The sequence below is a fragment of the Paroedura picta genome, chromosome 11, assembly GCF_049243985.1.
Source record: "Paroedura picta isolate Pp20150507F chromosome 11, Ppicta_v3.0, whole genome shotgun sequence".
Taxonomy (NCBI): domain Eukaryota; kingdom Metazoa; phylum Chordata; class Lepidosauria; order Squamata; family Gekkonidae; genus Paroedura; species Paroedura picta.
Genome location: NC_135379.1, coordinates 8852342 through 8864741, shown reverse-complemented (window position 1 = coordinate 8864741; position 12400 = coordinate 8852342). Strand labels below are relative to the sequence as shown.

The window sequence follows — 12400 nt, the reverse complement described above, 5'->3', positions numbered from 1 at the left end:
CCCAGTCCTGTCAGATCTCAGAAGCTAAGCACAGTCAGCCCAGGTTCATACTTGGATGGGAGACCTCCAAGGGAATTCAGGGTCACTACTTAGAAGTGGGCAATAGGAAATTCCCTCCATTCTTCTCTTGCCTTGAAAGCCCCAAGCCAGCCTTTCTCAATTTTTTTACCACTGAGAAACCCCTGAAACATTCTTGAGAGTTCGAGAAACCCCAGAAGTGGCGTGATTATGCAGAATATATCTGTGCACACGCCCACCCAGGGTCCTTCCCCTTCCGACCCACCCCTCAGGTCCATCACTGGCCATTTTGGGAGGGGAGGCAGGTCAACCTGACCATATATGGCCATATCACCTGATAAATATTTAACAAAGTTTTAAAATATTTTTAAAATTAATTAGCTCTCACCCATTTGGGAAACCCTTCCAGGACTGCCAGGAAACCCCGGGGTTTCACGAAACCCTCGTCGAGAAAGCCTGCCCTAGGAGGGTCAGCATAAGTTGACTACAACTTGACAGCACATTCCCCCACCGTTGTTGGAAATACCTGCCAAGGTACACATGTGGAATAGGTCTCCTTCCCTCATCTCTCCCCCCCCCTTTTTTTTCATTTACCTTTTCATGCTAATAAAACCAAGATAAATGTTGTTGCCCTTCTCATACATCCAATCAGGGAGTTATCCCAGACCCAGCATAGCCCATCAAACACTCAGGATGAGCCTCTAAAGATGCATTAACATTTTAAATGCAGCATCGCCTTGATTTTTGCCTGGCAGCTTTGTGAAGCCATTCTTCAAGCCTCCTTCCCACCCAGCGCTTCCCACATTATCCTTTGTGGCTTCCTCAAGCACCGTTCAGGGAGGCCACAATTCCCCTCTCTTTCTCAAGCGCTTTGTTATTCTAAGAGAGAAGATCTTCTACCCTAAGAAATAAGTTTCCTCTAAAGCAGGTGGTCCCGCCTACTGTTAAGGAGGGACGTTAAGGAGTACAGTTGTACGATTGTAGTTGGCGGCTGCCATTCCAAGGGTAACAACAAGGCCAAGATCGGCAGATCCTGCTCATGGCACCTGTGTGTGTCTCTTAAACATGGCGAGACTATCAAATTCAACCATAATTGTCCTCCATATTTAGAGCAGACTCTGAGCTGGCTCGTGTCTTGGGAACTTCATTTTCTTGTGTCATATTCCCCCCCTCACTGTGTCTTCAACATGCTGTCTATAACCAGGGCAATGACGTTTTCTGAGTGCCAAGTTTGCCAGACCAGATGAAACCTTTTTCCAGGGTAGCTCCTTTGCAAGCCCATTAAAACAAGGCTGGCAAAACCAGAGCTGCCCAGCCAAAAGCGTAAAATTGTTGGAGTGAGCGATTCAGGATCCCTGGGCTTTGGGCATCAGTCTAAGCATGGATAAGTGTCATCTCTTTGAATGGGCTGTCTCTCTCTTGTTGTCTTAACCCTCTGCTCTCTGACCCCACTTCTCTTTTGTGCTCTGCTAAGGCCTTCCAAAAAAAACTGGCTTTGGTGGTACAGGCCCCTCAAATCCTTGGCTGGGCTTTGCTCTTACAAAAACACTATGGCCTGGAAACAAAAAAAAACTTTCTTCTTCAGAAGAAGAGTTGGTGTTTTACGCTCCACTTTTCACTACCCAAAAGAGTATCAAAGTAGCTTACAGTCACCTTCCCTTCCTCTCCCTACCACAGATACACTGTGAGGTAGGTGGATCTGAGAGAGCCCTGAGATTACTTCTCGGTCAGAACAGCTCTATCACTGCTGTGGCAAGCCCAAGGTCACCCAGCTGGCTGCATGTGGCTCTTAACCATTGATCCACACTGGCTCTCCCGGTTAAGCCCTTCCTCCTGCTACTTTAATCTTCTTGGTCTCTGCTCCAGGTCTCCCCATCTCAAGACATTAGAACAGTGGTCCCCAACTTTTTTATCACCGGGGACCCGTCAACGCTTGACAATTTTACTGAGGCCTGGGGGGGTAGTCTTTTGCCGAGGGACGTCGCCGCCGCCTGAGCCCCTCCTCCACTTGCTTTTCTGCTGGCGCCCCTGACTTCCCACCCACCGGGGGGCGCTGCCAGCAGCAGCTGCACAGTGCCATGCCAAAGGGGAGCCCCAGCCATCGTGGCCACTGGAGAACACCAAAGGTGAGCCGGTGGCAGAGTGGCAGGGCAGCCCCCGAGGCAGCAGCCGGAGAGGAGAACGAGGAGGAGCCGCCGCCTGGTACCGAATGATCCACGGACTGGTACTGGTCTCCGGACTGGGGGTTGGTGACCACTGCATTAGAACACCCACCACTAGGAATAAGGTCTTTCCTGAAGTTCCTCTGATGTTACAAATCAACCTTTCAGAGTATCTGCTCTTTCCTCCTGAACTGGTTGTGAAAGGTTCACCTGTTGAAATCTTTGGCTTGATGGATCTATTATACAGGGGTCTAAATGTTATTCCTATTTCCTGTTCTGTTGGTGTATTCATAGGTCTTTAACTATATTTTATGGTGTGTTTGCATAATTGTTTTTATCTTCCATTCCACCTTGATCCACGGGAACCCGTTCAACAAATAAGCCCACAGTCGTTAGCCAAACGGCTCAACTACAGCCCAGCTCAGCACAACTAAGGAGGACTTCCCTGTGGCAAAAAGACTACATATGCTACACTGGAACTCTGCCTGCCATAAGCAGAAATGTGAGCAATATGTACTCAAAGGGCTGCCAAAAGAGATACATGGATAGCTCTGCAGTGCAATACTGAACAGCACCGTTTTGTATAATTGCACAGAATGTTTATTTCCGAGCAATCCAGATTTAGTCAGCCTATTCTTCTGGTGGTGGAAAATGCCATCAGGCCATGGCCAACTTAAGGTGACCCTGTAGGGCTGGCTTTCTTGATGGCCCTGGAAAGATTTCCCAAATGGGTGGGAGTTAATTAATGTTGTATATATTCATTAAATATGTTGAACATTTATTGGGTGATATGACCATATATGGTCAAGTTGACCTGCCCCCCCCTCCCAAAATGGCCAATGATGGGACTGGAGGGCATGGGCATTGGGTAGGCGCGTAAAAAGCTATGCTTCTCAGCCACGATCGAGCCAGTTCGGGGTTTCTCGAAGCCTGAAGCCTGTTTCAGGGATTTCTGATGTAGGGTTTTCAAGACAAGAGGCGAGCCAAGTTGAGACCCATTGTCTCCCTCTGGAAAGCAGCCCGGGATTTCCTTGGTGTTCTCCCATCTGAATACTCCCCAACACCAACCTTGCTTAGCTCCCAAGACCGGCCTGACGTCGAGACACCCATTGTTCTTCCCTGTCCCTTATGCCTGGGACATTTTATCTGTGCTTTTTTTCCAAACTGACTTAGTTCTCATTCATAATTGAAAGAAAACTTAGACACAAAGCCTTCATCCAACTCAAGCATCCTTTCTGTAGGGGAAGGCCACATAAGCTGTGGGAAGGCTTGACATTTTTCTCAGTAGAGTGGTACAATGCAGGTCAGCATGCTCTCCTTATCTCTTGGTTCTTAGACCCCACTTTTCTCTTCCTTAAAGGTAAAGGTAAAGGTATCCCCTGTGCAAGCATCGAGTCATGTCTGACCCTTGGGGTGACGCCCTCCAGCGTTTTCATGGCAGACTCAATATGGGGTGGTTTGCCAGTGCCTTCCCCAGTTATTACCATTTACCCCCCAGCAAGCTGGGTACTCATTTTACCGACCTCGGAAGGATGGAAGGCTGAGTCAACCTTGAGCCGGCTGCTGGGGTCGAACTCCCAGCCTCATGGGCAGAGCTTTCAGACTGCATGTCTGCTGCCTTACCACTCTGCGTCGCAAGAGGCTCTTCTCTTCCTTAAGGAGTCTCAAAGTGGCTTACAATCGCCTTTTGCCTTCCTCTCCACGAAACAGGCACCTTGTGAGGTAGGTGGGACTGAGAGCGTTCTGAGGGACCTGTGACTGGTCCAAAGTCACCCAGCAGACTGCATGTGGAGGAGGAACGGGGAATCAAGCCCAGCTTTCCACCACTTCACAAAGCTGGAATTTGTTTCAGGAAGTAGCCATCTCAGTCTGCAATAGACTAGCTAGATTTCAGTCTAGTAGCGCCTCCAAGTGAAGTGTGAGCTAACTGGAAAAGGTTAATAGCAAGGGAAATGTTGAAGGTCCAATGGGATTGCGTCATAAGGTTCTAGAAACATAATGTCGTTATGAAAATACTAGTATTTATTAACTGTATTATGTTTTTAATTTAGATCGTACAGTTAACAAATACTGGTATTTTCATAATGACATTATGTTTTTAACACCGTAAGACGCAATCCCATTGGCCCTTCGACTTTTCCCTTGGTATTAACATAGTTTAGTTAATGGATTTTGGTTTGGATGAAGTTTTTTCTCCTTTATGTTCTGGTGAGCTTTCCAGGGTCAAGGGACTTTTGAAGCATGGCCTCTGACGAAGGGAATTTCAGCTCTTGAAGGCTCATGCCCCACCCCCAGGCGTGTTGGCCTCCCAAGTGCTACTACGGTGGCATCTCACTGTTCATTTGGAACTGTCAACCCAGTTTTCTCCCTTTCTTTTCTTTCGTTCCCCATGTTCTGTTTCCCCTAAAGTTAAAAATATAAGAAATTTTGTCTGTAATCTTATCAAGATAGGAATCTCTCTTTTGTCTCGGTGCCTTTCTGATAAGCAACATGTAAATCGCTGGTGCGATAGGATGATAATAAGGATTAATAATAGCTGTGGGAAAGGACAAAAAGCATCCTTTCGGGATATTTTGAGGCCTTACAAATCTTGCTTTGGGGGGGGGGGAAAAAACCTGAGAGGTTTTCTGAAGTAAAAACTTGGTTCCTCCCCTTCCTCCCCTCCCCTGTCTTTCTTCCATCGCCTGCCTGTTTGTTGTCCCTAGACATTCCGGCGAAGAGGCGGGCGAATTGAGTCTGCCTGGGGGCTGTCTCTCTCGCCTTCCCCCTGGGCTGCTTTTCTATCTTCTGCTGACATGTTGCCTTGCCGTGTGCCATTGACTTCCTGATAGCCCAGCTCCTGTTTTGTCCCACGATCCCCTTAGGTCTGAAACACGCCATTGCGTTTTCCCCGCATGCCGCCTTCCTCCTGCTTGCCTATTAACCTACAACTGTGCCAGAGCTGCAGAGGCATTCCACAGTGCTTCCAACTCGACAGGATCTGTGCGCCACAGCTGCAACTGGGTCGTTGAGTTTGTAGGTAATCCAGGGGTGAGAGCCAGAGCCAGGAGCTTTCCACTCCCCGGCGGAGACCTTGCTGAAGAAAGCAACAGATTAAATCTCTATTAAATAGATAGATATCTTTGGGAAGCATGTAAAATAGACATCAGTTCTGTGGCAAAGGAAGCAGGGCTGCAGGCTTTAATTGCTTCCCGTGACAGATTTATCCATCAAGCTGCGCGTTGATAGGTTGGCAGGGACCCGTTTTAGTCCCAAGAATTTTGAATGTGGAGCTGCCTTTTTGACCCACTGAAGAAATGGAAAGATGACTTCCCATTCAATGCAGGAAAGCTAAGGCGTGTTATTAAAAGGCCACGTTATTAATAATAAGGCTAATGGTAATAAAGTGCAACATCTCCGATGGAACAAGAAGTGAAGACGAAAAACAGGGGGAAAGGTAATAATTATAACAAGGAGAATAACATTTAAATCCAAGAACATAATACCTAGAGTCTCATATTACCTTGAAATGTTTCTTAATTGAATCCGGATGTGATGTCGTTATATGGGCGGAGGGAGACTCAGTTTGGACAAAACCTAGAGCAGGGGTAGTCAAACTGCGGCCCTCCAGATGTCCATGTACTACAATTCCCACAAGCCCCTGCCAGCGTTTGCTGGCAGGGGCTCGTGAGAATTGTAGTCCATGGACATCTGGAGGGCCGCAGTTTGACTACCCCTGACCTAGAGCATCACCCAGAAGCAATAAGAAACTTCCAGTTTTCTTTGGAAGTGACATCACACACCATTGTAGAGACTCTTACTTTGGTTTCAGTTAGGAATTAGATGCCTTCACCATTCCTCCAGGGAGTTTGCCAGCTGCAGTTGGCAGCTCTAGTCCAGAATTTAAGGGTAATGGCATTACATTCTGTTATGCCTTTGTGTTCTGCAACATTAACTTTTGAAGAGAAAGTACAAAAGGGAAGATTTCTTAAGTGCCTTTTTTTAAATGTTAGGGCCCCCTACTTTGCCCCAGGTGACCTGTGGTGCCTTCAAAATGGCGGCATTGAAGTGCTAATTTTAGATGAGCGATGCAATTAGTAATTAAAAATAATACTCTTGAAATCTTCAAGCTGCACTTGCTTTGATTGGTGTCTCGAAGCAAGCCACCTGTACAGAATCTTAATTCTGTTGATTAAAATTTTTTGTGATTTCTACTTCAGTTTCGGATATATAATTCAGATCCCGAAAAATGATGGATTTTCATTACTAAAGAGACTAACTAATCCTGGAGAGGCAAAATCTCAACTTTTATTACAGTCTCACCCTCAGATATAATTACAAAGTTTAAAAACAGGTTCTTTTTCAAAAGAACCAATCCTCTCCTTTTTCTCTAAGGGTGAAAGCAAACGACAAACTGGACCTGGGTTAATGAGTTTGAAAACACGCCTTAGTCACTTTTGCAAGATCAAATGGGAAATGCATTACCTAGTTGTGGAGTCCGGGGTTATAAAAGCCTTCATGTATTTGTTCCTATACCTCAGAAGCTAGTCAGGTTGAGCCCTGCTCAGTATTTGGAAGATTTGTGCAAAACGTTCACCTAACATGCTGCAATCCATGTCATGTCATAGAATCATAGAGTTGAAAGGGCCTACACAGGCCATCTAGTCCTACCCGCCCCCGCCCCCCCCGCTCAAAACAGGATCAGTCTAAAGCATCCAGGATAAAGATCTGTCCAGCCACTGTTTAAGACCACTGTTTAAGACCACCAGTGAGGAGGAGTTCTATTGTGTGTGTAGTTTGTAAAACCAGAAGTGCTTACCATGTAGCTTCCGGTGATTCCTAGAGCTACCCTTTGTCACTTCCAGGTAGCTCTAGGAATCTCCAAGAACTCTGTAATTAGAACTTCCTGTAAGTTAACAAGGCCTTATTTTTGTTTTGTTTTTTATTTTTCACTGGCCAACCGCTAGGGAGCCCCTGCCTCCACTGGAAGCTTGGCAGCCCTGCTTATGAGGAACAAGGGAAGGGGAGACTGGGAATTGTAGCTAAACATGGAGGCAATTGTGAAATAATGTCTTTGCTTTAAAGTTCACATGGCAAATTGAGATACAATGAGGGAGGGACAATAATGTGCCCTGCCTTGACTAAAACAGGCTAATATTGGCTGTCTTTTGTTCTCTATTATAGTAACATACGGTAATAACCAAGCATGGCCTTAACTTGCAACCCCACCTATTTAAATTTGCCTTCGCCAATTAATCAACAAAAGCTTCCACTGGACGCTATTTTAAATAGGCTGGAGCCTTGTTTCATGTGCGTCTGTAATCAGAAAGATCACTGGATTTGATGGTTGTTCGAAATACCATTTGTTTCCGAGATCTCTAAGAACACTTTATAACAGGGGTAGTCAAACTGTGGCCCTCCAGATGTCCACGGACTACAATTCCCAGAAGCCCCTGCCAGCATTCGCTGGCAGGGGCTTCTGGGAATTGTAGTCCGTGGACATCTGGAGGGCCGCAGTTTGACTACCCCTGCTTTATAAACTGTCCTGATGAACTGAAAAGCCAGCAAAAAATCGGAGGGGGGTTAGGATGCAAGGAAGTTCCCCTCCCCTGTTCCTTCATAGTAAAAAAAAAAAAGAAGAAGAAAGAACAGAAAAAAACAAGTAGCACCCAGTGAAGCGGAGAAATAGAAAATGAACTTCAGAGGCAGCCAAATGTGAATTTCAGACAGGTTTTTACTCATGTGATTCTGTTTAATCACCACTCATTTCCAGGTTGTTTTTTTAACTGGCTAGAGGAGTGTTTTTTTAACCAAAAATCATAACAAAAAGGATGGTCTTTTGCTGCTAAAAAAATTGAATTTACTATATATTGCGGTTAAGATTTAAAAAAAAAAAACAGAGGGCTTTTTTTTCTATACATGCCAAATACAAAACTGATGCTAATAAGTCAGTCTACGTTTCCTTCTTCTCTGACATTCTGAGAAGTGATTTACACCTCTAATGTCTAGTCAGGCACACATCATAAACCCACTCCAAATGATTTTTAAATTGGTCCTCTCGAAAAGCTGGGGTCGGGTTGAGATCTTGTTCCAGCTGAAGGAACATCTTGGGTTCCTTTCTCTGTATCTCCCTCCCCTTCCTGTCCCTCTCCCCCCCCCCCCACACACACACACCCATTACTGCAGGTAAGCAAGGGGAGAATAAGCTATGCAAAGATCAGGAATGCTTGGAGTCACGGAAGCTTTGAGCAATCCGAAGAAGAAAGTGGTAGCAAACCAAGGCAGGTGAATTAGCAACACATAAATAGACACATCTTAGAGATGGGTCTTGTAAGAACACTGACCAAAAACAACTGCTCCAGAAAATGGTGCTCACAAGAACCACTAACAATCACACCACGGCCAAGAACAGGACCAAAATATCAAGAGAGTCAATGTGACAGATTTTCTTAAGCTGTTTGGGGTCTGTTTATGCACCTCTGCTGCCGTGTGTCCCTCCTTACGTTCTGTTTGGGGATCACGCAACATCATCTGAGTTGTGTCCTTCAGTCTGGGGGGTGAGACTGCCCTTGAAGGGACTTTGAGAAGGAGCTTGGACTTGGGAACCTCTCCGTCCATTTCAGCCCCCGAAAATCTTCGGTTTAAGCGAACGACGGCGAACTGTATAAAAACGGGTTTCAAAGGCATTTCTGAATCTGCCTGTAATATGATTGAAGTGCGCTGAGTGCCTGACAGGGGCTGGCTCCTATTTGTGTCTGAATCCGTTTGCATTTTGTAATTACGCCTGTCAGTGTACCTGGTCGGGCTTTGATCCTTGTCAGCTAACATAGTATAATCAAAGTCATGTAAATTACAGTGTATTCACCCTGCCCTGGAATTGCTGGCATTTTCAGGTAATGCTGCAGCGCGTGCGTGCGTGTGCGTGCGTGCGTGGTTGTGTCTTCCCCTCCTCCCATTCCTGCTCTGCAAGCTTTGAAATACGGAAGCCGAATACAAAGGCTCAGGGGCAATTTGAAGGCTTCAGATCTGGGAATCAAAGAGCCGGCCAGTCCGGGCCGGAAGAGGAGAAGAATGAATCTCAAGGTGCAAGTCCGTGCATTTGCAAGGATGAAATACGGAGGAAATTAGAGAAGATAATGGGAACATCGGAAAGCTTTCCAGAAGGCACTTAATTCTGGGATCACAATGTGCACAGGTGCAGGGACGCACGGGGCTGGACCAATGATGACATTAAATGGAGCTCCTGAATTCTGGAGTGCCTTGAACGCTTCCAACAGCACAGTATAAATCAGTTTGTTTGTTTGTTTGTTCTAATGGCAAGTTCAAGGCAAGGTCTTACCAACCAGTGTCGGCCGTGCTGGCCACGTGGAACCTCCATGTTCAGGGGCACATTATCTTGAGTGATGCCTATGAGTTGAGGGGCAGCTGAGGAGGGCTGTTGATTTCATGCCCTGTTTGTGGGCTTGGCAGAGGTATCTAGTTAGCCACTGTGAGCACGAAAGAGGCTGCTAGACAAGATGGACCTTGAGAATCAGCCTGCAGAATCTCCACATGCATCATGTTGTTGCAAGTCTCAAAACCCCCCTCTGAGGTAGGTCAGCAGTATTAGCTCTGCATTGCAAGGCTGGTTTGTCTAAGTCTGTGCGGCAAGTCGATGACGGACTCAAAGATGATGCTGATGATTTAAATTTATTTAAATTTATTTAAATTTATTTTCCGCCACTCCTGAGACTGGCTCGTGGCGGGTTACAATCGTCCATGCTAAAAACCCCAACAAAATCCCATTAAAACAGTCCAAGGACACAAAAAAACCTACCACAACAAACCCAAAAACATGGTCGTAGTCCTCAATCTCCCATCCCCCCCAAAAAAACAACTAATAAATGGAGTGGGAAGAAGGGGCCATAATTAACAGATGATCTTATTGTTGCCTAGTGCCGGCGGAGCCCCTCACTGTTCTGGTCTCAACCATAAACCTTGCGGAAAAGCTCCATTTTGCAGGCCCTGCAGAACGCCAATAGCTCCCGCAGAAAGATCACTTTGTGGTTGCCGTGTTAGCCACTGTGGTGAAGAAGACTGATTCAGCTTCCTAAAGCAAAGAAAGTTGAATAGCATTTGGGCTTACTTTATGAAGTGATGAGTGGTATCTATTTGGGGGTGGCTCTATTCACAGATCCATTCCTCATTCCAAGGAACTCCATGTCCAGAAGAACTAGGAAGTTAGGGGGTGGGGGAGTTAGCTGTAAAGGCTTACTGGGAGTATGCCTGCAGGGGTGTGGCTATTGGCTTTTTTCGTTCCTGTAATTCCGAAGTGTGCTTCAGAGAGGTAATGACATGTTAGGGCACAGGTCCTTTGTGTAGGCCCCGGAGCCAACGAGGAACCCCATGATCAAGGGCCAACAGTGTGGATAGTAGGTCAACGCCAGCATTGCTGTTCGGCATGTATTTGCTCCTCTTTCGAAATCCCAGGGTTCTGAACAATTTATTTTTCCAATATGCCTTCCTTCCTTCCTTCCTTCCTTCCTTCCTTCCTTCCTTCCTTCCTTCCTTCCTTCCTTCCTTCCTTCCTTCATTCATTCATTCATTCATTCATTCATTCATTCATTCATTCCTATCTTCTTTCTTTCTTTCTTTCTTTCTTTCTTTCTTTCTTTCTTTCTTTCTTTCTTTCTTTCTTTCTTTTTTGCCTTTTGTAAACCATCTATTGACACCAGCCAGAGTCCAATCAGTTGCTTCAGCTCTCATTAACAGCCGTAGAATGCACTCTTAACAAAGCCGGCAGGTCTAGCAAAATGACAGGAAGGGATTCGATAGATGCCGCTCTGTGCCACACAGCCCGTTGGCTCCCAACACGTCATATTTTATTCCTGCCCAACGAACAAAGACCCTTGTAGACAAGTCACCTGCTGAGGGGATGGGAAGAGTCACCTTCAAAAACAGCTTTCCAGCCTAACACTCAGAAATAAGTACACAGGCCCCTTCTGTCTTCGGCCTCCTAAACTCAGTTTTCTACAATGTGGGAAACCAAGCTAGCTCACCCCCCTTGGTTTGACATAGCTCACTGCTGCAGGTTTAGTGCCCTAAACAGCTTCAAGACCAGGTATGGGAAGGACCAACTCTTCCTGTACTGCCCAGCCTCTCAGGTGAGATATTCCATATAACTTCTGCTCTTTGTGACCCCACCAACAGAAAGCGTTTCACTGGTAGCACTTTTCCTATGAAATGCTGTTACCTTTGAAGCTCACCTGGTGCAGCCTTATTCTCTTTTAAGTACCAGGTGTAAACATGTCTTTTTACTTAAGCCAGCCGTTCTCAACTTTTTTACCGTTGAGAAGCTCTGGAAACGTTCTTCAGGCTTTGAGAAACCCCAGAAGTGGCATGATGGTGCAGAATATGGCTGGGAAGAACAGCTGTGTACACGCCAACCTGGGGCCCCTCCCCTTCCCACCCGCTCCAGGCCCGTCAATGAGCACTCGGTGAGGAAGTCAACATGGCATATCAGCTACCTTATATCCCAGTCAGGCAGTCAAGTCCTCTGCAGTGTTTTCTCAGAAGTGAGCCCTGTTGAGTTGAGTGGATCTTATTTCAAAACAGATAACTTGAACGAACTCTTACGGAGAGTGAGTTTAAAAGGGTTCTCCTTGAGGGTAACACATCCTCGAGTCTGGTTTGTCGAAAGGAGATGCAGATTTCTTTTTAAAAACTATTCATTCACTCATTGTCGCTTCTTTCTCTCTGTTTCTTAAACCCAGTGAATAGCAGCAAGCATGTAGTCCGGAAGTATCGTGGGCATCTCCGAACCAAGATCGAATCTGGGGAAGGAACCATCCCAGCCCGGTGTCACGGCACGGTCCAGACGTGGGACGGCGTGCTTCTGGGGGAACAGCTGGCCACAATGTCTTGCACAGACAAAATTGCCAGGTAATACGATGCTGAGATGCAGAAGCAAGCCAGTGGCACGGAATGGTTCCAGGATCCTGTTTTCTGGTAGGGGGGAAATTAACTTGGCAATGAGGAAAATGAAGAGCCATTCTCCCCAAGGGAACTGACAGCTGTAGTCTGGAGATTGGCTGTAAAAGTGGGAGATCTTTCAGCTCCACTGGAAGTTGTCACCCCCTAGGAGCACTGGGTTGATGGTTTATTTCAGTGACCGGAAATGTTCTGGGTAGTAGCGCTTGCAGAACATTTTGTGCCACTGGTGGAAATGGTCAAGTCCTTGCACGTGCCCATGAGAGACTTCA

General features: G+C 46.3%; 1 protein-coding gene across 3 annotated transcripts in view; it reads left to right on the top strand.

Annotated features, from left to right (window-relative positions):
• Positions 1-12400, top strand: part of ADARB2 (adenosine deaminase RNA specific B2 (inactive)) — a 315856-nt gene that overhangs the window by 279041 nt on the left and 24415 nt on the right. For all 3 annotated transcript variants that reach the window (XM_077303289.1, XM_077303288.1, XM_077303290.1), the window contains one exon: positions 11912-12080. In XM_077303289.1, coding sequence (XP_077159404.1) covers positions 11912-12080 — 169 coding nt within the window. The remainder of the gene's footprint in view (positions 1-11911; positions 12081-12400) is intronic.